Source organism: Mobula birostris, chromosome 8, assembly GCF_030028105.1.
Source record: "Mobula birostris isolate sMobBir1 chromosome 8, sMobBir1.hap1, whole genome shotgun sequence".
Taxonomy (NCBI): Eukaryota; Metazoa; Chordata; class Chondrichthyes; order Myliobatiformes; family Myliobatidae; genus Mobula; species Mobula birostris.
This window is the reverse complement of record NC_092377.1, coordinates 132,987,507-133,015,355: the sequence shown is the minus strand read 5'-3', so window position 1 is coordinate 133,015,355 and position 27,849 is coordinate 132,987,507. Positions and strand designations below refer to the sequence as shown.

The 27,849-nt window shown below is 48.2% G+C and overlaps 1 protein-coding gene across 7 annotated transcripts in view; it reads left to right on the top strand.

The window, feature by feature from the left end:
• Nucleotides 1-27,849, top strand: part of LOC140201721 (uncharacterized) — a 191,358-nt gene that overhangs the window by 92,904 nt on the left and 70,605 nt on the right. For 3 of the 7 annotated variants that reach the window (XM_072266288.1, XM_072266282.1, XM_072266284.1), the window contains 2 exons: nucleotides 5,508-5,846; nucleotides 13,612-13,917. The exons of 1 other annotated variant lie outside the window; for it this stretch is intronic. In XM_072266288.1, coding sequence (XP_072122389.1) covers nucleotides 5,508-5,846; nucleotides 13,612-13,917 — 645 coding nt within the window. Of the gene's footprint in view, nucleotides 1-5,507; nucleotides 5,847-13,611; nucleotides 13,918-27,849 lie in introns of those variants that run through there. 3 more of the 7 variants (XM_072266283.1, XM_072266287.1, XM_072266290.1) reach the window with 3 other exon arrangements.

The window sequence follows — 27,849 nt, the reverse complement described above, 5'->3', positions numbered from 1 at the left end:
TTAGTCTCACCTCGGTAGCTGGGAAGATATTAGAGCCACTTTATCTCAGAACACTTCGAAGCATTTGATAAAATAGGCTGTATTCAGCATGCTTTCCTCAAGGGAAAATCTTGCCTGACGAATCTGTTGTAATCCTTTGAAGAAATAACACGCACAATAGAGAAAGGAAAATCACTTGATGTTGTGTACTTCGATTTTCAGGAGGCCACACATGAGGTTCCTTAACAAGCTACAAACCCTTGGTATTACCGAAAAAGATTCTAGCATAAACAAAGCAGTGGCTGATTTGCAGGTGGCAAGTGGGAATAAAGAGGACCCATATTTGGTTGACTAGTGGTGTCGTTGCCTAGTGATGCGCCACATGTGTGTGCGTTGGGGCCAATTCTTTTTCTGTTATATGTCAATGATTCGAACGATGGATTTGCTGACTATGTCGCAAAGTTCGCACACGATATGAAGATAGGTGGAGGTACAGGTGGTTTTGAGGACGTAGGAGGGCTACAGAAGGACTTAGACAGATTAGGTGAATGGACAGAGAAATGGCAGATGTAAAACAGTGTCGAAAGTGTGTGAGAATGCACTTTGTCAGAGGAAATGAAAGCGTTGACGATTTTCTAAATGAAGAGCAAATGCAAAAACGGACGAGCAAAGGGACTTGGGAATCCTTGTGCCGGACTCCCTAAAGAGTATTTGCAGGTTGAGTCTATGGTGAGGAAGGCAAATGTGATGTTAGCATTCATTTTAAGAAGACTTGTATATAAAAGCAAGGATTTAATGTAGAGAGATTATAAAGCACTGGTTATGTCTCACTGGTAAGTATTCAAAGGAGGTTCACGAAAATGTTTCCAGCATCGAGAGGTTTGTCCCATGAAGTGCTTCGATTGCTTTGGGCCTGATTTCGCTAGAATTCAGAACAATGACGGGTGACCTCATTGAAACCTATCGAATGGAGAAATGCTTTGATAGAATGGATGTGGAGAAGATGTTTCCTTTGAAGGGGTGGCCTAAGCAGTCATTTCAAGAGGACGAGAATATGAAAGCAAGGATGCAACGTTGAGACATTATAAAGCACTGGTGATGTTGTACTTGGGGTTCTGTGAGCAGATTTGGGTCCTTTATCTTAGGAATAACGTGCTGAAATTGGGAAGTGTTCAAAGGAGGTCACGAAATATTTTCCAGCATGGTTTGTCATATGAAGAGCGTTTGATGGCTCTGGGCCTGTTTTCGCTAGCATTCAGGGGTGACCTTATTGAAATCTAAGGAATGAAGAAAGGCTTTGGTAGAGTGGATTTGGAGAGGATGTTTCCTTTGATGGGACAGTGATGACAGAGGGCACAGCCTCGGAATGGTGGGGCGGAGGGCGTTCTTTCAGAACGGAAATAAGGAGTAATTGCATAAGTGAGAGTGGTGAATCTGTGGAGTTCTTTGCTGCAGGCAGTTGTGGAGGCCAAGTCCTTATGTATATTTAGGGTCGAGGTTGTTAGATTCTTGATTGGTCGGTGCATGAAGGCATACGGGGAAAAGGCAGGAGATTGGGGATGAGAGGAAAGTTGGATTAGCCGTGATGAAGTGGCAGAGCAAATTGATGCTGCTCCAGTATCTTTTGGTTCTATGGCTGGAGAAGAAATAATCAGATAGGAGAGGAAGGTGGACCATGGGAGAAAGAGAAGAAACAGTGACTCTAGAGGAAGGTCATAAGTAGATGAGAAGAAGAGATTAAAGTCTAGGGTGGGTATCAAAAAAAAAAGATGGAAGGGGAAGAGATATAGTTATTGAAAGGGCAAATTATTCATGCCATCAGTTTGGAAGCTACCGAGATGGAGTATTGGGTGTTGCCCTTCCACCCAAAAAGTGGCCTCATCCTAACAAAAGATGAATCTTTGGACTGAGATGTGTCACAACCATGGATTCGGCAGCGTGCAGATACGGCATTTGCGCTGGTGAATATGCACCTATCAGATAATTACTACTTCATTGTTATGGTATTTAACTGCATTCTTTTCGTTGTAGTGCTTGTCAAGACGTGAGCAAAGCACAACAACGTTTCGCTGTCTGCTTGCATTCGGCCATGCCTGAAAAATTGGACTTTCGAATCCACAGACTCTGAACACTAGCGACATTCGTTTATATTATTTCTTTCAACCGCTGTGTCGGCTTCGTTTTCCATTTCAGAGTTTTAGTTAACGAACATGTTTGGCCTATCGTTTATTGTTTTCCTTTCTCTCTAACTCTACTCGCATTAAAGTCTGCGAACTATTGACCCGCTTCAGTGTGCCTCTCTCTCTCGGCACTTGGACCATATCATAACGTAGTGACAGCAAGTCTCGATCACATGAAGAAGGACCCAATAGAAAGCGAGGAGGCTGAACAAGTATGGGATTTGCGAACTTTTATTGGGGCTTTTCTTGGGGTTTGCGAACTTTTATCGCCGTTCCATCTGGAATTTCGGCTGTATCGCGAATCCCATAAATGCATTTACCAGGAGGACCTCAGCAGGATTCTGTCGGACAGATGATGCCGACCAAGCCTTTTCGGAGTTAAAGCGACATTTCACCACTGACCCAATACTGTAACACAGCGACCTATCATGACCATCCATAGTCGAGGTGGATGTACCCGGTGTCGGCATTGGAGCTGTCCTCTCTCAGCGCTCGGCCGCGGATAGTCGGCTGCACCCTAGAGCCCTTCATTTCCGTTGCTTGACTCCGGTCGAGAGGAGGTACAGTGTTGGAAATCAGGAACTTCTGGCTGTCGAGGAGGCCCTGGAGGAATGGCGACGTCTGTCGGAGGGGGCAGAGCATTGTTTCTTGGTCTGCACAGATCACAAGAATCTCTCCTATAATCTCTCCTACCACCCGTCAAATCCGCCGAGATCTCTTCTTCGCATGATTTAATTTCATCCTCGGTTATTGTTCCGGCAGCAAGAATACCAAAGCCGAAACTCCCTCCCGGCAGCTCGACGGATCTGAGAACAATGCTGATCCAGAGCCCATTCTTCCTCGCTCATCTATTGCTACTCTGGTGATATGAGGAATAGGGCAGAGAGGAGGGCCGCCCAACAATCGGACACAGGCTCGGATGGGGGACGTCCCAACTGGCTGTTTGTCCCTGTTGCGGTGCGTTCTAAAGTGTGGAATGGCGTCACTTCTCTAGTCTGGCTGGGCATACAGGACTTCATCAGACCCAGGAGTTTATAAAGAAACAGTTCTCGTGGCCACTGATGCCCAAGATATCTACGATTTTTTGTCTGCCTGTCCCAGCTGCGCTCGGAGCAAGACATCACGACAGCGTCCTGCTGTTCTGCACTGTACATTGTCTGGGTCCTACCTCTCTGTAGCCTTCATCACAGCCCGTCAAATGGAAACACCACGTTTCTGGTCGCTGAGGATCGATTTTTTAAGACTGTCCACTTCATTGGCCTCCTCAAGCTCCTATCGGCTCGTGAGACTGCCACCCTCGTGGTTCAACATCTACTCAGGCTCCATGGCTTTCCAGGAGACATCGTGTCTGATCGTGTACCAAAGTTTACTTCCCGGTTTTGGAAGGCTTTCTGCTCTCTTGTAGGAGCCACGGCCAGCCTCTCGTCCGGTTTCCACCACGGTTCAATGACCAGACTGAAAGAGTGAACCAGGAGTCGGAGAAAGCCCTGCTTTGCCTTGCCTCTTCCAACAGCACGTCCTGGAACTCCCTATTAGTCTGGGCAGAGATCACCCACAATAACTTCCAGTTGTCCTCACGGGCATGTCTCCCTTCGAATGCCAGGCCGGATTCCTGCCCCCGGTCTTCTCTGATCAGGAGATTGAGGTACAAGTTCCTGCTCATGATCAACTGAAGCGCACCTGGAGACGAACCACGGCTGCTCCGCTGCGCGCCCGGAAACAGCATGTCCGGCTGGCTGATCGGCTCAGCCGACAGGTCAGGCCATTCAAGCCACGAGAGGGGGTCTGGTTGTCATTCAGGGATCTTCTCCAGAAAGTCTTTGTAATGGAAAAGGCTTTCAACAAGGTGTTGCATAGATTGTGTCTACCATCATCACTGAAGATCCACCCGGCATTCAATGTTCCCCAGATCAAGCTGGTTCTACCTCTCCCCTGGTCCCGGTCACCCCATCTCCCCCTCCTCCCCGCTCGGTAGATGGACTGGGAAGGCTATAGTGCAGAAGAACCTTCTTGTATCCCGGAAAAGGTTATCTCGAAGAATTCGCTGATCCGGGTCTTCCAGCGGACACAGGTGTGTGGCGTTCAGGGGCTGCGCCCAGGGAGGGGACGCAGTAAAAACCACGGATTCGGCAGCGCAGTTGCGCTTGTGAATATGCACGTGTCAGCTAATTACTGTTTCTTTCCCATGGTATTTAACTCCATTCTTTTCGTCGTAACGCTTGTCGAGACTTGCGCAAAGCACAGCAAAGTTTCGCTGCCTGTTTGCATTTAGACTTGCCTGAGAAATTGTACCGTCGAGTCAACTGACTCTGAAGTCCAGCGATATTCGTCTTAAATTTAGTTATTCACTTCAGCCGCAGTGTTGGCTTCGTTTCCCATTTCAGTCTAATAGTTGACGGCCCTGACTAGCCATGCGTTTATTGTTTTCCTTTCCCTCTAACTCTGTTCACACTAAAATCTGCGAATTATCGGCCCGCCTCAGTGTCACTCTCTTTCTCTGGGCACGGGCCATATCTGAACGTAGTGATAAGATATCGGAACTGGAATGTGGACAGGAAATAAAATGTTTGGTCACCGTAAATTGCTGTCTTGGCATAAGGAGTAGAGGTGCTGGACAAAGCTGTCCACCAATTTATGGTGGGTCTTACCTATGTAGAAGAGGCTACATCGAGAAGACCAGATAGACGACTCCAACAAATTCGCAAGTGAATTGCTGACCTATCTGAAATGATTGTTTGAGGCCCTGAATGCAGGGAAGGGTGGAGGTGAATCTGCAGGTGTAGTATTTCTGCAAAATTGCAGGGATATGTGCCAGGAGGGAGATTAGCGGTGAGTGGCGAATGGACAAAGGAATTACAGAGGGAGGGATCCCTATGGAAAGCAGATATTGAGGGGGAGGAGGGGGGTTAGGTGAAGATGTGTTTGATGGTATCCTGCCGTTGAAGATGGCAGAAGTTGCGGTGTATGATGTGTTAGATGCGGAGGCCCATGGAGTGGTGAAGGCAAGTGGAACTCTATCCCTGTTAACCGCAGCGGGAAGATCGGGTGAACACAGTTGGCCGGGAATGGTGGAGATGTGGGTGAGGACAGCATCAAAGGATCAAAGGTGGAGAAAGGGAAACACCATTCGTTTAAGGGGGACATCTCTTTGAAGAAAGAAAAGTTCATCCTGGAAACAGACGCTGAACATATGAAAGAATTGAGCAAAGGGAATAGCATTTTTGGAGGAGGCAGGGTGGGAAAAAACATAGTCAAGTTGCCGAGTGAGTCGGAAGGTTTATGAATCTCTATTGATTTAGTCCTTTTGCTACCAGTCTTGTTTAATATAATCCCTTGTGCACTCTCTAGGTAGAATGAGCCAGAACGATCGCAAACCAGAAGTGGTATTAACGAATGGGTCGATGCAGACTGTTCTGCCCTGTTCCATACCCAATGCCGAACAAGTGGTGTGGGAATTTAAACCTGCCTCAGGAGATCAAAGAACAGAAATATGCAAAATCGACAAAGGCAATGAGCAATGTGATTCCACGCTGTTCCCAAACATTAAATTGGTTGATCTTCATGAATTAAGAAGGGGTAATTACTCACTTCAGTTAGTAGCAAACAATACAGATGTTGGAACTTATTACTGCAAATCCAATTCTTCGAGTGTCCAAGAAAAAGAAATCAGACTTATAAGTTTCAAAGGTGAGTGGTTAACTGTTTTACAACATTGTTTTTGATATGCAGAACATTGACCTGCAATTTTTGAACCAAACAGAGGTTTAGTACGAACTCGTTTATCGGCATGTCTCCGTGATTCGAGCTGTCTCATTCCGGTCTCTACGTCTCAGTGATTCTAAAATCACACCTGCAAAGATCAACATAATTTTTGAACGGTCCCGAAGCTTATCAAGCAGAAAGAGGCGGACAATAAATTGGAATTAAATGGATTGCGCGATAATGGTTAATTTTCCTTTGTGCTGAAGAACGAGAATAGTTTTATATCACATGGTGATACGAGATGATAAGATGTGCAGAATAATGGTATATAGAATTGCATCTTATGTACTGGGAACTGAACTATGGAAGAGCGAATAAGAATAGATCTTATACACTATCAGTGTACGGCACTGGGGAGCAGTCAGGAGGTCACTGAGATCTCTGAAGGCAGCAATGAGCACAGTTCGATAGATTATAAAGAAGGTGAATTGGCTACTACAAGTGTAAATAAACAAAATCATATATAGAACATGGAACATTCACTGCAGCATAGAAGCAGGCCCTTTGCCCACGAAGTTATGTGGAACCAATAATACTTTCAATTTTGCCCCTACCTAAACTAGCCCTTTCGGTGCAGACAATGATCATATCTCCCTTACCCTATGGGAAATGTGACTATGTAAGACCTTCTCAAACACCTCTATTTATTGACTCTTCCTCGACCTCTGGCAAGCATATTCCAGGCACCGACTGTTCTGTAAAGTACCAAAATATCCCACCCACCTCCTAAGAACATTCCCGGTCTGACATTAATCCTGTCCTGTAGCATTAGGCATTTCCATCCTGGAAAAAAAAAATGCTGGGGATCTACTGTATCTACCGATTTAAACTTATGGAACTTTATAAGGTCTTCCTTCAGCCTCCACCGCTCCAGGAAAAAAATCAATCCAAGTGTGTCCAACACAACTTTATATCACATGTTCTAGATTCAGAAATCTGTCCGGTGGTCCTGGTTTGGTTTCCTGTATATCGGTGAGACCATGGTAGATTTGGAGACCGCTTCGCTGAGCACCTACGCTCCGTCCAAACTTTAATTCAATTCCCATTCCCATTAGACCTTAAGACGATAAAACATAGGTGCAGAATTAAGCCATTTGGCCCATCGAGTCTGCTCTGCCATTCAATCATGGCTGATTATTTTCCCCCTCCTCAAACTCATGACACAGTCCCCCGTAATCATTGATGTCGTCTCCAATTAAGAAACTTTCAATCTCTGCCTTAAATACACACAACGACCTGACTTGCACAACTGTCTGTGGTAAAAAAAAAATTCCAAAAATTCACCACCCTCTGGCTAAAGCAATTTCTCCGTATCTCTGTTCTAACTAGACACAGAAATACCCTGAGGCTGTACCCACTTGTCCTCGACTCCCCCACCATGCAATACTCAAAGTGAGGCCTCACGAGTACTTTGTAAAGCCTCAGCATCATATCCTTGCTCTTGTATTCAAGACCTCTTAAAATTAATGCTGACAGTGCATTTCACTTCCTCACCGCCGACTCATCCTGCAAGTTAACCTTGAGGGCGTTCTGCACAAGGACTCCCAAGTCCCTTTGTATCTCAGATTTTTGGATTTTCTCAAAGTTTAGAAAACACTCTGCATATTTATTTCAAATACAAAAGTGCATGAAAATGCATTTCCAACATTGTATTTCATTTGGCACTTTCTTAACCATTCTCCAAATCTAAGTCCTTCTGTATCCTAAACACTACCTGCCCCTCCACCAATAATCGTATCATTTGCAAACTTGGCAACAAATCTAACTCTTCCATCATCTAAATCATTGATATACAGCATAAAAAGAAGCGGTCCCAACACAGACCCCTACGGAACACTACTACTCACTGGCAGTCAACCAGACAACAAATATCTGTCCTGTAATAACACGGGCTCTTAAATTGGTAGCAGCCTCATGTGTGGCACCTTGTCAAAAGCCTTCTGAAAGTCCAAATGTACAAAATCCACTGCATCGCCTGACAATTCTACTTGTAATCTCCTCAAAGAATTCCAACAGGTTCACCAGCCAATATTTTCCTTTCAGGAAACCACGCTGATTTTGTCCTATTTTGTCCGAGGTCACCAAGTACTCCATAACCTCATCCTTAAAAAAATGATTCCAACATCTTCCCAGCTACTGAGTTCAGGCTAGCTGGTCTATAATTTCCTTTCTGCCGCCTTCCTCCTTCCTTGAAGGGTGGGGCAACATTTGCAACTTTCCACTCCTCCCATTCCTCTTGCTCCCTGCCAGAGTCCAATGATTTTTGAAAGATTATTGCTAATGCTTCCATAATCTCTAGCGCTACCTCTTTTAAAACCCGAGGAACCTCTGTTCCGCGTGACTTCTGCACCTTTAGGTCTTTCAGCTCTTTGAGCACCTACTCCCTTGTAATAATAACAGCACCCTCTTCTCTTTCTTCACACACTACATCAGGCATAATACTATTGTGTTCCACAATGAAGACTGATGCCAAATACTTAATTACTTCATCTGAAACCTCCTTGTTTCCCCGCCATTATTTCTCCAGCGTCATCTTCTAGCCGTCCTACTATATATCCGCACTCATCTCTTTTATTCTTTACATACTTGAAAAAGCTTTTAATATTTTCTTCGATAATATTTGTTAGCTTGCTTTCATATTTCATCTTTTCCCTTCGAATTAATCTTTTAGTTGCTCTCTGTAGGATTTAAAAGCTTCCCAATCGTCTATCTTCCCACTAATCTTGGCTTTGTTTTATGGTCTCTCTTAGGTTTTTACGTCAGCTTTGACTTCCCTTGTCAGCCACGGCTGTACTATTTTGCCATTTGAGTATTTCTTTGTTTTCGGATTTCATCTGTCCTGCACCCTCATCATTTTCCTAGAAACTCATGACATTGCTGCTCTGCTGTCATCCCTGCCAGCCGCTCCTTCCAATTTACTTTGGCCATCGCCTTTTCATACCACTGTGATTTCCTTTACTCCGCTGAAATTCTGCTAAGTCAGACTTTACTTTCTTCCAATCGAATTTCAAATTGAACTCAGTTGCATTGTGATCATCGACTCCTAAGGACTCTTTTACTTTAAGTTCCATAATCGCATAATACCCGTTCGGTATAGCTGATCCCTGAGTAGGTTCAATGGCAAGCTGCGATAAAAAGCCATCTAGCAAGTATTCAACAAAGTCACTATCTGGAGAGTCAATACCACCCTGATCTTCCCAATCGACCTGCCATTTAAACTCCGCCATGACCACCAGAACATTGCCCTTTTTGCAAGCCTTTTCCATTTCCAGCTACTGTTGGGAGGCCTCTATATAACAGCCTTAAGGGTCCTTTTACCCTTGCTTTTTCTAAACTCAACCCACAAGGATTCATTATCTTCTGAACCTATGTCACATTTTCCCACAAATTTTATGCCAGTCTTTACCAACCACTCCCTCTCCCTGCTCCCCTATCCCTCCGATACAACGTGCAACAAGACATTCAGAACCCATCTGCAACCATTCTTCAGCCACGATTCAGTGATGGCCAAAAGTGAAATTATGCAACAAGGTCATCCACTTTATTTCTTATACTCCGTAGTTTAAGATATAACACTTGGAGTGCTGTATTTGCATGTTGCATCCCTAATATACTAATACTCACTGTGCTGGCTGCAATTTTGTCCTATCACCTGCCTGCTCTTCCTGACAGTCTGACTGCACGCTATCTTTGCTTTTTTACCATCCATCGTATCCAGAGGTCCTTCATTCCGGATCCCACACACCTACCAAATTAATTTTAAACACTCCCCCGCCCCACCAACAGCTCTGAGAAACCTACCCGCGAGACAACTGGTCCCCGTCAGGTGCAAATGCAACCCGTCACTTTTGTACAGGTCAAACCTCCCCCAGCAGAGATACCAATGATCAAAGAAACTGAAGCCCTGCCCCATGCACCAGTTTCTCAGCCACGCATTTATCTGCCAAATAATCCTGTGCCTGTCCTCACTGGCACATGGCACAGTTATCAATCTAGAATTTACTATCCGCGAGGTCCTGCATCTCAGCTTTCTACCTAGCTCTCTGAATTCTGTCTTCAGGATCTCATTGCTTTTCCTTCCAATGTCATTGGCACCAATATCCACCAAGACATCTGGCTGCCCTCCCTCTCTCTCTAAAAAGCTATGGATGCGATCCGAGATGTGTCTGACCCTGGAACCTGAGAGGCAACATACCATCCGGTCTCCCGTTCACGTCCACAGAATCTGCTGTCCGTTCCACTGACTAATGAGTTCCCTATCACCACCTCTCAACGCTTCTCCCGCTTTCCTTCTGCACCACCGACCCATGCTCACTGCCAGTAACCTGGTCTCCGTGGCATTTCCCTGGGAGATCATCCCCCACAACAGTATCCAAAATGCTACTGTTATTGAGGGCAGTATCCACAGTGGTGTACTGCGCTAACTGCCGACTCAAATTTCCATTTTTGCTGACAGTCACCCAGCTACTCGCCTCCTGCAATTTCGGGGTGACTACTTCCCTCTAACTCTGACCGATTATCTCGTCGCTGTCCCATACACGCTGAAAGTCATCCAGCTGATCCTCCAGATCCCTAACACGGTCTTCAAGGAGCTGCAGCTGGATTCGCTTCATGCAATCTCCAACATCTGGCATGAACAACACAAAACGCCAAACAAATGGGGATCTTAACTGAAGCTTAAACAGACCCAATGCCTCTTTCGAGCCGAAACCTCCTTTGAGCAAGAGCCAGACACTCCTACTCTCACCACTAGCCTACTCCCAGCAATGGCCACTCCACTTGTCCCTTTTCTACTTTTATTTAATTAGCGGTGTTCTGCTCACACCGCTGATTCGACCTCCGGAATCTCGAAACGCTCGCGGACCTCTACAGTTAAACAAGTGTGGCCGACCTGCGACAAATCTCGTCGCTGCGCTCTGCTCACGCCGCTGATTGGGCCTCCGGAATTCCTATTTAGAAATATAAGTCTATTACCTTTACTGTTTCGATGAAGCCACACCGAAGGTTGGGGTAGCAATGCCTTATGTCCTGTCTAGGTAGCCTCCATCCTGGTGGCACGAACATCCATTTCTGAAACTCATCTCCGGCGCCCCCTCCACCCTTTTCCTATCACCTTTACTCTCAACTTATCACCTTGCCTGCGAATCACCTCTCTCTGATGCTTCTCCCCCTTTTCTTTTTCCATTGTCTTCTGTCCTCTCCTACAAGATTCCCCCTTCTCCAGCCCTGTATCCCTTTCACCAACTTCCCAGCTCTTTATTTCACCTCAACCCACCCCCACTCCCGGTTTCACCTATGCGTTTATCTCTCCTCTCTCCCCACCTTCTAACTCGAACTCATTTTTTTCTCGAGTCCTGCTGAAGGGTCTCGGCCAGAAATGACGGGTTGTATTAATTTCCATAGATGCCTCCTAGCCTGCTCCGTTGCTCTGGCATTTTGTATGTTTTGCTTGGATTTCCAGCATCTGCAGATTCTCTCTTGTTTGTGATAGCATCCTAGTAAACCGTTTCTACGCAATTTGTAAAACCTACACACATTCCTGTAATGGTGTTAACAGAACTAAAGCAATACTCCAAGTGCAACCTAAGTAAAGCTTTAAAGGCTTCAATATTTGGAAAGCTAGACGGGGTCATGAGAAGGCCTTGGTGAGCAGGATTAAGGAAACCACCAAGGCATTTTACAAGTATATGAAGAGCAAGAAGATGAACCGTGTGAGAATAGAACCAATCAGGTGCTATAGTGGAAACATGTGCATGGACTTGGAGAGGTAGCAAGAGGTTTTTTAGTGAATACTTTGCTTCGGTATTCACCAGAGAAAAGAACCTTGGCAGTTGTGAGGGTGACCTACAGCGGTGTGAAACGCTTGATCATATAGACATGAAGAAAGAACGTGCTGGAACTTTTGAAATCATTAAGTTAGATAAGTCGCTGGATCGGAAGAGAGATACCCCAGGCTACTGTGGGAAGCGAGGGAAGAGATTGCTGCGCCTCTGGCGATGATCCACTGGAGAAGTACCGGAGGATTGAAGGGTTGCAAATGTGGTTCCCTTGCTCTAGAAAGGGAGTAGAGATAATCCAGGAAGTTATGGACCAGTGAGTCTTAATTCAGTGGTGGGTAAATTGTTGGAGAATATCCTGAGAGGCAGGATTTATGAGCATTTCGAGAGATATGATCTGATTAGGAATAGTCAGAGGTTACAACGCGACGTCGATAGGATGCAGAACTGGGCTAAGAAGTGGCAGATGGAGTTCAACCCGGATAAGTGTGAAGTGATTCATTTCAGAAGGTGAAATCTGAGGACAGAATATAACATTAATGGTAAGAATCTTGGCAGTGTGGAGGGTCAGCTGAATTTTGGTGTCCGTGTCCATAGAACACTCAAAGCAGCCACGCAAGTTGACATTGCTGTTAACAAGGTGTATGGTGCGTTGGCATTCGTCAGTTGCGCGATTGAATTCAAGAGCCGTGAGGAAATGTTACAGCTGTGTAAGACCTAGATCAGACCCCACCTGGACTAATGTGTTCAGTTGTGATCACCCCACTACAAGAAGGGTGTGGATACTATAGAGAGAGTGCAGAGGAGATTTACAAGTATGTTTGAAAACGTAAACACAAGGAATTCAGCAGATGCTGGAAATTCAAACAACACGTATCAAAACTGCTGGTGAACGCAGCAGGCCAGGCAGCATCTCTAGGAAGAGGTACAGTCGACGTTTCGTGCCGAGACCCTTCGTCAGGACTAACTGAAGGAAGACCTAGTACGAGATTTGAAAGTGAGAGGGGGAGGGGGAGATCCAAAATGATAGGAGAAGACAGGAGGGGGAGGGATGGAGACAAGAGCTGGACAGGTGATTGGCAAAAGGGGTATGAGAGGATCATGGGACAGAAGGCCCAGGGAGAAGGAAAAGGGGGAGGGGGAAAACCCAGAGGATAGGCAAGGGGTATAGTCAGAAGGACAGAGGGAGAAAAAGGAGAGAGAGAGAGAGAAAAAAAAAGAATGTGTATAAATAAATAACGGATGGGGTACGAGGCGAAGGTGGGGCACGAGGCGGAGGTGGGGCATTAGCGGAAGTTTGAGAAGTCAATATTCATGCCATTAGGTTGGAGGCTACCCAGACGGAATATAAGGTGTTGTTCCTCCAACCTGAGTGTGGCTTCATCTTTACAGTAGAGGAGGCCGTGGATAAACATATCAGAATGGGAATGGGACGTGGAATTAAAATGTGTGGCCACTGGACGATCCTGCTTTCTCTGGCGGACAGAGAGTAGGTGTTCAGCAAAACGATCTCCCAGTCTGCGTCGGGTCTCGCCAATATATAGAGGGTCACATCGGGAGCACCGGTCGCAGTGTATCACCCCAGCCGACTCACAGGTGAAGTGTCGCCTCACCTGGAAGGACTGTCTGGGGCCCTGAATGGCAGTAAGGGAGGAAGTGTAAGGGCATGTGTAGCACTTGTACCGCTTACAAGGATAAGTGCCAGGAGGGAGGTCAGTGGGGAGGGATGGGGGGGGGGGAACGAATGGACAAGGGAGTCGCGTAGGGAGCGATCCCTGCAGAAAGCAGAGAGAGGTACAAAAGACATCACTAAAGTTTCAGTGATAAAATAGTATCTGTGCGATGGCTGCTGAATTTCTCTGCCTTCATATGACTAAATATTCCAAATCTGGCTTCTTACTTTCGTTTCACAGTATCTGCAACCCCAGAAAACGCGATTCTTGAGGGAGCCACGGTGCAGCTGATGTTAGAATCATCCGATATTTCCTATTTTCACAATATGACATGGAGCGTTCCCAGCAATAGCGTAACAGGGAAAGGAATTGAAATTTCTTGGAGTCTAAATAATGAAAAGATAATCAAAAACTCGCGTTTCGAGTTCGATTACAGAAGTTTAAACATCAGCCGGTTTCGCTCGAACGATACGGGGCGCTACGTCTACACCGTGAAACGCAGCAAAGGAAGTTCGGCATTTTACAGCATCTCAATTCAAAAAGCAGGTTAGTCTTCATCCTGAACAGAGTAAGTTGACATCAATATGACACTAGTTTCACTTTTCGAACAGGCCGCTTGATGAGAACATTTATCCGCGGAGCTGAGTTACCGGACGATTTCTTTAATCACATATCATTGCCGATCGTTCAGCTGTACTCTTTTCCCACCTTCAAAGGATAAGAGCCGGGGCCCCAGATAACCGCACAGAACGCCAGACGGTGGCCGTTCTCGGCCCTCCACAAGCTGAATGGTCTACATTACGATGTTTCTTGGGATATTATTGAGATGAAATGTTTGGTATCTATTCAGCTATCGACAGAGACAAGGAACATTTTTGTCTTTACTTTCAGTAGCTTCTGGTGGCATAGGAAAAGTGCTATTGTATTGAAAGGGTTCACACGGAATACGAGACCTGAATGGAAAGGTAGTGTAACGTTCCGTTATATTGGCGTGTATATCTAGGGGAAATCCCGCCCAGCACCTGCTTCAACACTCCCCTCAGGGTCAGTCGCAGCCCGAATCAATCCCAAACATCAATCATCAGCCAGCACACCCAGTAAATTTTAACAAGTGCACTTTATAGATATTACTAATTCTATGACATTAATATGAATTTGATACAGAGAGGAAATTAATGGGAAAAAAGGCGCCAAATCTTATCAAAGACCAAGTTCTTCGCGCGCTATCGTTGGAGCTAAATCGAATCTGGACGTCCACCCGAATTCTGTCGACTCCCGGCTCGGGACCACCCGGAGTGATCGACCGGAGCCTTTCCACACGTCCGCCGTCCTCCCCGTCTCTCTCCCGACCCCCCGTCTCTCCACCGCCCCCCGCCGAAAACCCCCGCACGTCCGCCGTCCTCCCCGTCTCTCCTCCGACTCCCCGCCAAAAACCCCCGCACGTCCGCCGTCCTCCCCGTCTCTCCTCCGACTCCCCGCCAAAACTCAGTCTACAGTCATATCATACAGCATGGTATCCGTAAACAAAACGATACATAACCATTCATTGGCTAATAGAACGCTGCTATCTCATTCTAAAGTAAAACAAACTGCTAGCGCAAACTGTCTTCAACGTTTAACACAACAAAGCCACATTCCCCAGATTAACATAACAAAGTCGCCATTTTAACTCTAACAAAAAGAAAGACCCCGTACACTCTCCCCCCACCACAAAAAGTCATGCCCTCATGACGTTACCATAGTTCACCAGTGCTCTTTGTAAAACACAAAAACCAACCCAGATGCATAAAGCAGTGACATAACTTTCCAAGGCAGTAGAGATCACAGCCTGCTCCCCCGGCGCTATATAAGTTAGTCTTTCCGGGGGATGCCTACTCCTCTGAGGCCTCTGTACTTTCTCTGCGGACTCTCCCTGTTCAGACACCCCAGGTGACCCCCCGGGCCTATCTGTCGGGCCTTCCCCCTCACCGGGATCCCTCTGCCCCTGTGAGCCCTCTGGCTCGGGTTCTACCTCCACTCCCTTCTCCCCCAATTCCTGCTGTACTACAGGCGGCTCTGCAACACCCTCCTTCGGTTCCCCTAACTCAGTGATGGAAGGGCCAGGAGTCTCTTCTCCCGGCACCGGGGAATTGGCGAACGGAAGCAGATACCACAAGTTCGAATCATCATCTTCCGATAACGTATCCCTTCTCGAGGTGGGTGCCGGCCCCGTCTTCTTCGCAGCGGGCTCTTCCTTCGCCCCGCGCCCTCGCAGAGTCTTCGTACTAGGCTTAAGCTCCCATTTGGGCTCTGGGTCCATCTTCACCTCTCGACCCAGAGGCAACAGGTGGTTCCGATGGTGTACCTTGACAGGCCCCTGCCCGCCCTCAGGTCTCACCCGGTAAACAGGGAGATTCGGCATCTGACTCTCCACCACATAGGGGGTGGCTGCCCAACGGTCCGCCAACTTGTGCTTACCCGGTAGTCCTAAATTCCGGATAAGGACTCGGTCTCCCGGCAATAGCTGGACGAACTTTACTTTCTGATCACACCTCTTCTTATTCCGCTGGTTCTGCTTGGTGGCTGCCGCCTCAGCCAACTCGTACGCCCTTTTCAACTCTCTCCTCATATCGGACACGTACTTCAGACATGGCTTCGAAGGTATTTCACCCGCTTCAGTCCCAAAACACAGGATCAATGGGCAACCTCGCTTCCCGTCCGAACATCAGATAGTAGGGCGAGTACCCCGTAGCATCATTGCGAGTACAATTGTAACAATGAACCAAATGGGCAATGTGCTGACTCCACTTACTCTTCTGTCCAATCTCCAAAGTGCCGAGCATGTCCAGCAGGGTCCGGTTAAACCTCTAGGGCTGAGGATCACCCTGCGGGTGATAGGGGGTGGTTCTGGACTTTTCAACCCCAAGCATACCCAGTAATTCGTGGATAAGCCTGCTCTCGAAGTCCCGTCCCTGATCACTGTGGATCCGCCGGGGAAGGCCATAATGAACAAAGTACTTCTCCCATAACACCTTCGCCACTGTAGACGCTTTCTGATCCTTAGTAGGAAAAGCCTGCGCATATCTAGTGTAGTGATCCGTGAGGACCAAGACATTCGCGGTGTTGCTGGTGTCTGGCTCAATAGACAGGAAATCCATATATACCAGGTCCATGGGTCCCGCACTCTGCAAGTGGGACAGAGGAGCCGCCTGCGTAGGCAAGGTCTTCCTCCTGACGCAACGGCTACAGGTCTTACAGTATTCTTCCACCCCCCTCCCCTCATCCGGGGCCAGTAAAACCGGTCCTTGACTAATCCATAGGTCTTCTCTACCCCTAAATGTCCGGAATCATCATGTAGAGCCTGGAGCACAGTCTTCTGATACTTCTCAGGCATGACCAGCTGCCAGCGCCGGGGGTGGTCAGGAGGCAACGTGGCCCGGTACAGGACGTAGTTCTTCAGCTTCAACCGAGGCCACTCCTTCAGTAGTAGGGGAACGGAGACATGCTTCGCCTTCTCCACCTGCCCCATATCACCCTGGCTAACCGTGTGCCAGATCGTGCCAATGCTTGGGTCATCACGCTGAGCCGCCTCCACTTCCTGGGGACTCAACTCCGGCAGCTGCCTGTTCCTCAGAGCAGTCAAATTACATTAAACAGTGGGTAGCGCGTCATCGTCAGCCCCCAGTTGATTTACTGCCCGATCAGTTCCCATCTGTGCTCCTACTTCCCCGTCGCTCCCAACTTGACGCATGGCCTTTACTCCCTGGGCAGGGACACTCTTCCACTCCTCAGCCGTGCCCTACTCGTCGTGCGCCCGACGGCACAGGGCATCTGCATCGATGTTCCGACTCCCCGGGCGGTACTTCAGGCTGAACTCATAGGCAGACAAGGCTGCTAACCACCGGTGCCCAGTAGCGTCCAGCTTCGCCGAGGTCAGGAAATAAGTGAGGGGGTTGTTGTCAGTTCTCACCTCAAACTGGGCCCGGTATAGGTAGTCACTCAACTTGTCCACCACCGCCTATTTCAACGCCAAGAACTCCAGCTTGTGAGTGGGAGAGTTTCTCTCAGATGGCGACAAGCTCCGACTGACAAACGCCTCCGGCCTCAATCCGTTGCCCTGTTCCTGGTACAGAACAGCCCCCAGACCCTCGTGACTGGCATCAGTGTGTAGAACATACGGCTTCCGGGGATCAGCAAACGCCAACACCGGGGCCTGTGTCAGCGCCCTTTTCAGAGATTGGACGCCTCCTCACATTGAGCATCCCACCTCAATCCAAAAGGCTCCCCCGGGTTCAACTATCCTCCTCCCTCCAGCCCTCGGTCTTCCTTCCACTTCCTCCCCACAGGTAGATAGCCACACAGCAGATGGTTCAATGGATGATTCATTTTCGCATATCCTTTCACGAATCGCCGGTAATATCCGAAAACCCCCCAAAACGAGCGTAATACGCTCACCTTCTGAGGTCTCGGCCAGGTGGTTACTGCGGCTATCTTACCCTCATCAGTGGCCACTCCATTTCGCGAGATTATGTGCCCGACATAACTGACCGACGTCTTGCAGAACTGACATTTATCCAGGGAAAGTTTTAACCCTTCCTCCTTCAGCTGACTCAGCACCTTCAGCAGCCGCTCCAACGTAGCGGCTACTTTGGAGCTACGTTGTTCCTCCAACGTAGATCCAAACACTATCAGGTCGTCCAGGTACACCAATACCTCCAGCAGGTTCATATCCCCCACTGTCCTCACCATGAGCCGCTGAAAGGTGGCTGGGGCCCCCGAGATGCCTTGGGGCATTCGTTCGAACTGGAAAAATCCAAAGGGGCAGATAAAGTCCGTCTTCTCTTTATCAGTCTCACTCATCGGAATCTGGTAATACCCACTCCGCAAATCCAATACGCTGAACCACTGTGCACCACTCAGACAGGCCAAGGCATCTTCCACCCTCGGGACCGTATATTGGTCGGGAACAGTGCGGCGGTTCAGGGTCCTGTAGTCCACGCACATGCGTACCTTCCCATTTTGCTTCCTTGCCACCACTATGGGTGACGCATAGGTGCTTCGGGACTCCGCGATAATCCTGCATCTTTCAACTGCCGCAGGTGCTGCCGCACATCTCCCACATCTGCTGGGGCCAACCGCCGCGACCTCTCCCTAAACGGGGTGTCATTTGTTACCCGAATGGTGTGCCGAGTGCTCTTGGAACACCCTACATCAAACTCGCCCTGAGAAAAGACATGCCCTAGCTTCAGCATCTTCTCCACCAGCCTGCTCTTATACGCCGGCGGTACAGGGGAGTTTTCAAAATTAAAGGCCTCCTCGGTCAGCCTCCCCCCGTTTCCCAATATTTTTCCTCTAGTGGGCTTCACGGGAGCGCTGGACATCACCGTCACCGGGATCAAGTGCGCGAGGGGCATCCCGCGCTTAAAGGTGATCTCCCGCTCCGTTGTGTTCCTTACCATCAGCCCCATCCGCCGTGCCTGAACAGCTGAGGGCCTCTGCAATTCAGGTCTCACCAGCGCCCCAGCCGGGAACCAGGACTCCCTTTCCAGGTCGTCGGGGCCGTCTACTAGCAGGGCCTCGCCCGCCGGTACTCCGGGGAATCTGGGGGTCCCCATCACTAATGCCGCCTCCCCTGGCCGTATCACCTTAGGCCTCGCCTGAGTGCACCACACCGTCCCTCGTTTGCACTCAAGATCCAGCCCCTGGGGATCACTCGCTCCTTCGTACACCGCTCGGAACACGGGGTGTACCGAGAGGGTCTCCAGAAAGTTCTCCCCCGCCTTCTTCTTACAGGCTCCCAAGAGCCGTCGCACCAGAGGGGAGTTAGTCCCCACTAGCAGGGCAGCACCACCGGTTTCCACCGGGTCCGGACAGACCAACACCAGCGTCTCAAAGGCTTCCGACACTCCCACATCTCCCTCTGAAAATTCCAATCTCACTGACAAGTACCCATCGTACGGGTAATCACCATCACTTATGCCCCAAATCTCCAATGCATTAAATGGAGTTACTGACAAATGCTTCAGATATTTGTTGTAGAACGACCGGTACAGTAAGATAACCTGCGATCCGGTGTCAAGGATGGCTTTCGCAAAGATTCCCTCTATCCGTAGTGACACGCTGGAACGGGGTCCCACCAGTCCATCCGGAATTTGGGCTTGTTCTTTCTGGGGTTCCATTGCTGTTTTCTGGGAACGTGTTCCTCCCGGGACTCCAGTCCGTTCCCTCACTGAGCCTCTCCTAAGTTTCCCGACACCTCTCCTTTTTTGGTGGCCCAGGGTCCCTCGGCCCGCCCCCCCCCCCCCCCGGCGCATCTCGTCTCTCACAATCCCTCCGCAAGTGACCCGCTTCCCCACAGCGGCAGCACAGCCCCGGCCACTCACATTCCCGCCGGAAATGCCCCTCTCTCCAACAGTTATAGCACCCGCTACCCGCCGCCTCTCTCCTCCCGATACGCCCACTCCCCCCCCCCCCGGGGACCCCTTGGAATTCTCTGATCTCACCCCGGCTACCACCTCCTGAACCGCTGAAGACCGTCCCCGGGAGTCCGAGCCCCCTGGTCGGCCCGAAGCACTCTCCTCGGCCCGTACCTCTCTAATTAGCTGTCCGAATGATGGAGAGGTTTCCACTTAAATGACTGCCTTACACTCCAAGCCACCCTGTCATCCTCCCGGGAACCTCCACATATCTGACTCATTCTTAACTTCGCCATTTCATCCGCCCTCACTACCCCTCGTCGCAGCAACCCCGTAAGCTTTCCTTCCAGCCGGAAAACATATTCTGAGAGCTTTTCCCCTCTTCTCTGCCCCATCTCTTGAAACTCCGCTAAATGTTGCCAGGAATCTCCTGACAGTCCAAAAACTTCCTCCAAAGCGTCCAAACACTCCAACAGGGAAGCCGAAGGGCGTTCCGCTCTCAAATCGCGGACCACACGGGCCGCCCCGCCCCTTAAGCTTTCCACCAATCGCTGTCTCTTTTCCTCATCCGAAACTGGCCACACCTCTAACAACTGGGATGTATCTTCAACCCATGTCTCATATTCGTCCTCCCCTTCCGGGGTGGGTCTGGCTCCCGAGAAAATTCTCAGCTTCGGGCGGTTCCCCTCAACCCTTCTCGCCAGGGAGGTAATGGCAGCCGCTAACTCGGCAGTCTCATCACGTCCATGGGGGCGGGGCCTGGCCAAACCTTCCCACTCCACACCTCCACCCCCTGCTACGGGCACCCCCCCGCCCCCGGGACCTCATCTAGCTCCTCCTCCGGCACCTCCTCACTTGCGTCCTCTGGGAGGGTGTGGAGACCCCACGGCCCTGCCTCTCCCGGGGCGTGGACTGTCGCTGGTAGTTCTAAAGTCGTGACGTCGGCACTCGTCCGCACCAACATCCATCTGGCCTCCAGTTCTGTCCCACCCCTTCTAGCTATAAATTCTACCTGCTCGATACCTTTAATCAGACTCAACCCTCGCACCAGTACATCTGCTGGAATGCGATAATCGACCCCATTTTACACGCACGCATGATTCACCGGTACCTCCTCCCATTCACACCAATTTACAATCTTATCTCGATCCATCTTCACACCACTTAACGCGACAACTAGTACAACTTTACCGAAAGTCCAAATCCAGGACGGTAGCCCCCACTTGTAACGTTCCGTTATATTGGCTCGTGTATGTCTAGGGGAAATCCCGCCCAGCACCTGCCTGCACACTCCCCTCAGGGTCAGTCGCCGCCCGAATGAATCCCAAACATCAATCATCAGCCAGCACACCCAGTAAATTTTAACAAGTACCCTTTATAGATATTACTAATTCTATGACATTAATATGAATTTGATACACAGAGGAAAGTAATGAAAAAAAGGCGCCAACACTTATTAAAGTCCAAGTTCTTCGTGCGCTATCGTTGGAGCTCAATTCGACTTAGACGACCACCCGAATTCTGTCGACTCACGGCTCGGGACCACCCGGAGTGATTGACCGGAGCCTTTCCACACGTCCGCCGTCCTCCCTGTCTCTCTTCCGACTCCCCGTCAAACACCCCCGCACGTCCACCGTCCTCCTCGTCTCTCCACCGACTTCCCGTCAAAAACCCCGTCTATCGTCCTCCCCGTCTCTCCTCCGACTCCCCGTCTCTCCTCCGACTCCCAGTCAAAAACCCCGTCCACCGTCCTCCTCGTCTCTCCACCGACTTCCCGTCAAAAACCCCGTCTACCGTCCTCCCCGTCTCTCCTCCGACTCCCAGTCAAAAACCCCGTCCACCGTCCTCCCCGCCTCTCCTCCGACTCCCCACCAAAATCCCGTCCACCGTCCTCCTCGTCTCTCCCCCGACTCCCCCCAAAACTCAGTCTACAGTCATATCATACAGCATGGTATCCGAAAACAAAACGATACGTAACCACCCATTGGCTAATAGAACGCTGGTAAAGCTCTAAAGTAAAACAAACTGCTAGCGCAAACTATCTTCAACGTTTAACACAACAAAGCCGTATTCCCCAGATTAACATAACCAAGTCGTCATTTTAACTCAAACAAAAAGAAAGACCTCGTACAATAGGTTAAGCCAAGACACACACTCAAAATGCTGGAGGAAATCAGCAGGCCAGACAACATTCATGGAAAGAGTACAGTCGACGTTGCGGGCCGAGATCCTTCAGCAGGTCTGGAGAAAATAAGTTGAAGAGTAGAGTTAAAGGGTGTGGGGAGGGGAGGAAGAAACACAAGGTGATAGATGAAACTGGGAGGGAAGGAATAAAGTAACGAGCTAGGAAGTTGATTGCCGAAAGGGATACAGGGCTGGAGAATTAGGAGTGTGAGTGGAACTCCATGTAAAAAAGGAAAGGGGGAGGAGCACCAGAGAGATCAAATGGGAAGGCAAGGAGATAAGGCGAGAGAGGGAAAAGGGGATGGGGAATTGTGAAGCGGGGGGGGGGGCTTATTACCATAAGTTCGAGAAACTGATGTTCATGCCATCAGGCTGGAGGCTACCCCGACAGAAGATAAGGTGCTGTTCCTTCAACCTGAATGTGGCCTCAGCAGGACAGTGGCTTTGAGTGTACTATGGACACGGACTCCAAGATCTCTCAAATCTCCCGCACTGTCAAGAGTCTTACCATTAATATAATATTCTGTCTTCAAATTTGACCTACTAAAATGAACAACTTCACACTTATCTGGGTTGAAGTCCATCTACCACTTAGCAGCCCGGTTTTGAATCCTATCGATGTCGTGCTGTAACCTCTGACAACCCGCCAGACTATCCACAACAGGGCCAACTTTTGTGTCATCAGCAAAGTTACTAACCCACCCTTATACTTCTTATACTTCATTTATAAAAATTACAAAGAAGAGGGGTCCCAGAACAGATCCCTGCGGAACACCACTGGTCACCGACCTCCATGCAGAATACGAACCATCTATAACCACCCTTTGCCTTCTGTGGGCAAGTCAATTCTGGATCCACAAAGGAAAGTCTCCTTGGATCCTATGGCTCCTGACTTTTGGAAGAAGCCTAGCATAAGGAACCTTATCAAATGCCTTACTGAACTTCATATCCACTATATCCAGTGCTCTATCTTCATCAATGTGTTTTGTTACATCCTCAAAGATTTCAATCAGGCTCTTAAGACACGACCTGTCCTTAACAAAGCCATGCTGACTATCAGTAAACGGATTATATCTCTCCAATGCTCATAAATCTTGCCTCTCAGGTTCTTCTCCAATTTATGCTTCCAAGTTCCTGCTTGATAGCTTCATATTTCCCCTTACTACAATTAAACGTTTTCCTAACTTGTCTGTTCCTAGCCGTCTCCAATGCTGTCGTCAAGGAGATAGAATTATAATCATTATCCCCAAAATGCTCCCCTACTGACGCCTGACCTGGTTAATTTCCCAAAAGCAGATCAAGTACAGCCTCTCCCCTTGTAGGCTTATTGACATATTGTGTCAAGAAACCTTCTTGAATGCACCTAAAAAACGCCACCCCATCTAAACTCCTTGTGCTAAGGTGATGCCAATCAATATTAGGAAGGTTAAAATCTCTCATCACAACTACTCTATTATTATTGCACCGTTCCAGAATCTGCCTCCCTATCTGACCCTCGATGCCCCTGTTACTATTGGGTGTGGGGTCTATAAAAACACCCGGTAGAGGTATTGCTCCCTTTCCCGTTTCTGACTTCCACCCACACTGCCTCTGTAGACCATCCCTCCATGACATCCTCCTTTTCTGCAGCCGTGAAGCTATCCATAATTAGCATTTCCACACCCCACCTCCCTGTTCTTTTTGAAACATCTAAAGCCTGGCACACGTGGCAGACATTCCTCCTCCTGAGACATCCAAATGCTTGCAATGGCCGCAAAGTCATAGTTCCACGTACTGATCTACACTCTAAGTTCATCCGCCTTGTTTATGATACTTCTTGCATTAAAATAAACACATCTTAACCATCAGCCAGAGTCCATCTTTGCTCTAACATCTGCCTATCCTTCCTCACAAACTCCATGCAAGCTGTCTCTACTTGTGCTCCAATCTCCCATCCTCTGCCCCTTCACTTTGTTTCCCACCCCAATGCAAAGCTAGTTTGAACCATCTCAACAGCATTAGCAGACCTCTCCGCTGGGATATTGGTCCCCCTCGGCTTCAAATGCATCCCATCCTGTTTGTGTAGGTCACACCTCTTCAGAAGAGGTCCTAATGACCCAAATATTCGAATCCGTGAACCCTGCTCTAATCATTCAGCCAGGCATTTATCATCCACTTCATTCTATTGCTGTATTTAATGTCTCGTGGCACAGGCAACAATCCCGAGATGACTACTGTTGAGTTCCTGCTTCTCAGTTTCCTTCCTAACTCCTTGTATTCTGCTTTTACGACCTCCACCTTTTTTCTACCTATGTCGTTGGTACCAATATGTACCACGACCTTTGGGTGCTCGCACTCCCATTTCAGACTCCTCCCTACCTTTCTTTCTTCCATGGACTTCTGTCCTTTTCTCTCAGACTTCCCTTTCTCCAGCCCTGTATCTTCTTCACCAACTAATTTCCCAGCTCTTTATATCACAACAACTCCTCCCAGTTTCACCTATCACCTTGTGTTTCTTCCTCCCCTTCCACACCTTTGAACTCTGCTCCTCATCTTTTTTTTTCTCCAGTCATGCTGATGGGTCTGGGTCCGAAACATCGACTGTAGTATTTTCCATAGATGTTGCCTGGCCTGCTGAGTTCCTCCAGTATTTTGTGTGCGTTGCTTGGATTTCCAGTATCTGCTGATTTTCTTTTTTTTTTTTGTGATACGTTAAGCCACGCGGGTGTTTATTGTTTGTTTTTGAATCAGGGAAGAGAGATGTAATTTTATGTGTAACCCTGCTGAGTGCAAATGGAAAGTACCCATCTGCCTTAGCAGAGCGATCAAAATTGTGGTCACGGTTTTAAAATAGTTGGTAAAATGATTGGAGGACATATGAGGAAAACATTTTCTGAGTTAGAATGTGTTCCGCGTCATCACCGTCAGAAAGAGGAATAGAGGCAGAGACCCTTAATTTTGGCATGTTCGGATATGCACTCGGAAGGTAGTGACTTGCAGAGATGCATGCATAACCTACATAACCTGTGTTGGAAGGTGTGTTTCGGTTGGGAAATTCTTTTTTTTTTTTTTTTGGCTTAGCTAGAATGAGGTGAAATATATCAGTCACTGTTATAAAAGAAATGAACTGCCGGAGATTCATCAGATCGAGATATATTTGGACAGAGGAGCAGGAATTGTTGACGTTGTGTGTCGTGGAAGTGCTTCAGGGCCAACAGGGAAGATAACTACAGTGGATAGGGAAAAGGCTGAGACAGGAGAGGAGTGAAGGCAAGTTGACAGAGAACTTCGTGTCAGGTCTTTTCTACGACGCTATCGTATTGTGGCCGAAGTGCAGTATTCAATGCTGCATTGTTCTTTCGCTTGGTGCAGTCGGAGTACAACTGAAACTCCCTTTCTGTCTTATCTGTGCCTTGTGCTGTGCGTCACCGTTGGTTTGGTGTTTTTCACCTTGGCCCCGGAGTAAAGTTGTTTCATTTGGCTGTATTCGTGGGTATTCATGGATAGTTAAACACAATTAAACTTGAAATTGAACTTCCATTCAACGCAAGTACACCGACCTCTCTGTGCAGAACTCGAAGTTGCTTTGTTCAGATATTTACTGAAACTGAAGACGACTTACTGTTTGTTCCTTATAGTCCTCATCCCACTTGTAGGTGCCAAATACATTTTAGAGATATCAGGATGCTTATGTTTCAGCGCGGTTATTTACATAACGTGTTCTATTTTCATTGACTATTATACTTTGTTTTTAGCAAATGAATAAGCTTTGTAAACGACAGAATACCCGTGAATGTCCTCTTAGGGTAAATCTTTCCTTTCAACGTAATCAACAATACATGTCTTTTGTGAGAATTTCTGCCTGGATGGGGCAGATTGAAAAGGCTGAAGGTAAGAGGGTCAGAGGAGAAGCTGCTTCGCAATAGTGGGTGATTCAACAAACATCCCACTCCTCAAACTTGACGTTTCTTTAGCATTTGTCTGTTTTTACGAGGCCGAATTAGTAGCTGCTAGTTCCCTCGAGGTCCGGTGAGGATTCCACTAGATTATACTGCTCTCTTGCAATAAACAGCATTTAGTGAGCTGAAGGCATAGAGGCTGTTAGGGCGTCATTTGGAGATATGGAATACAGAAAATTAATTACAGCAGCAACCAGTCTTCATATCTGAATTGAATTGCAGTATGAATTTCAGATATAGCTCCAGGAAGTCCAGAGAAGTGCAGATGTGAGGTTGGGTGTAGAGTTAAAATAATTTGGAAAGTCGATGTTCACGTTAGAAGGTTAGTGCCAATCCAGTAGAAATATGAATTAATATACCTCTAAAGAGAGTTGCCCTCAAAATGCCAGCACAAGGTCATGACAAGATGGAAATAGGAGATTGAACTGAAATTGAGAGCCACCTGGAAATCCAGCCTTTTGAGACAGACAATGCGAAGGTACACGACAAAGCGGAGTCCCATTTTGCGTCAGCTCACTGATGTACTTGGTAGCACGCGCCACCAGAGACTTCCCCCGCATGTAGGAGGCCCAAACGATTCACCGCATGATCAATTGCCTGCATGTGCATCTGCCACATTCTCGCAATCCATCCAAAGAACCCGAAGATCTGATATATTGTACAGCCAGTGCCTGTTTCTTAGGCAGCAATGGCTAATAACGGAGGACATCCTTGGCGCATTGGCAGGCTTGTTGTCGAAATGTGGTGCCTGACCCTACGTTTTGTGACTGTAGTGGTGAACGATAATGATAATGAACAGTAGACAGCCCTGCAGGCTGTCCACACGGTGTCCACGGACCTCTGTTGTCCTATTATGCTGGTACTGTCGAAGCTGCAGACGGTCGGCAGCTCCAAGCGTGGTGAATACCCAGGCCGGGCGATATCTGTTTCGCAGCTGTCCTTTTTTAAATGGCCTTACTGACCGGACCTATTCAGGCAGGGAAAGGAACATGAATGATGTACAAACGACTACTGAGAGTAAATCATCAGTCATTTTAGCAAGCTACCTGTAATCCTTCACAGGTACCTTAGTGAGGGCTGTGTGAACTTGATTAGACATTTTTTGTATGAAGAGTTCTTTAAAAATAAAACAAGGGTAGTGAATTCCTAGCAGAGACAGCATATAGTCTAATAGCTCCAATGGCGTATATCACCGCGGCTGGACAAAAGAACAATTGTTGGGCGCACTCAGACTCCAAGAGTCCAAGAACCTGTAAAAGGTGAGTATTCAGAAATCGGTATTATCACATGTAGGTGGGAGTACTAGTTGACTCACCATTCTCGGAAACATGGAATTGCTTAGCGATACTTTCACCGAGAAATATTTGATGTTGTAGGCGGTGATTTATTGCAACGCGAATTTAGCCTCGGCTTCGACAAGCCAAGCAACGCCATTTTGCTCCCAAATTCCGGCAGTTTCAAAGCGACTACGTTGGCCGACATGTCAATTTCTCACCTACCACCCCACCAGTCTCCGAATCCAGCACATTATCCTCCGCAACTTCCACCACCTTCAACAGGACCCCACCACTAAGCACAGCTTTCCCTCTCCACCCCTCTCCGCTTTCCGCAGGGATCGGTCCGTCCGTGACCCCCTGGTCCACACGTCCCTCCCCATGGATCTCCCACCCGGCACTTATCCTGGTAAGCGCAAGTGCTACACCTGTCCCTACACTTCCTCTCTTGCCACCGGTCAGGGCCCCAAACAGTCCTTCCAAGTGAGGCAACACTTCACTTCTGAGTCTGTTGGGGTCATCTATTGCATCCGGTGCTCCCGGTGCGGCCTCCTCTACATCGCTGAAACCCGACCGAGATTGGGGGACCGCTTCGTCGAGCACCTCCGCTCTGTCCGCCAAAACAGACAGGATCTCCCGGTAGCCACCCACTTCAACTCTGCTTCCCACTCCCATTCCGATATGTCC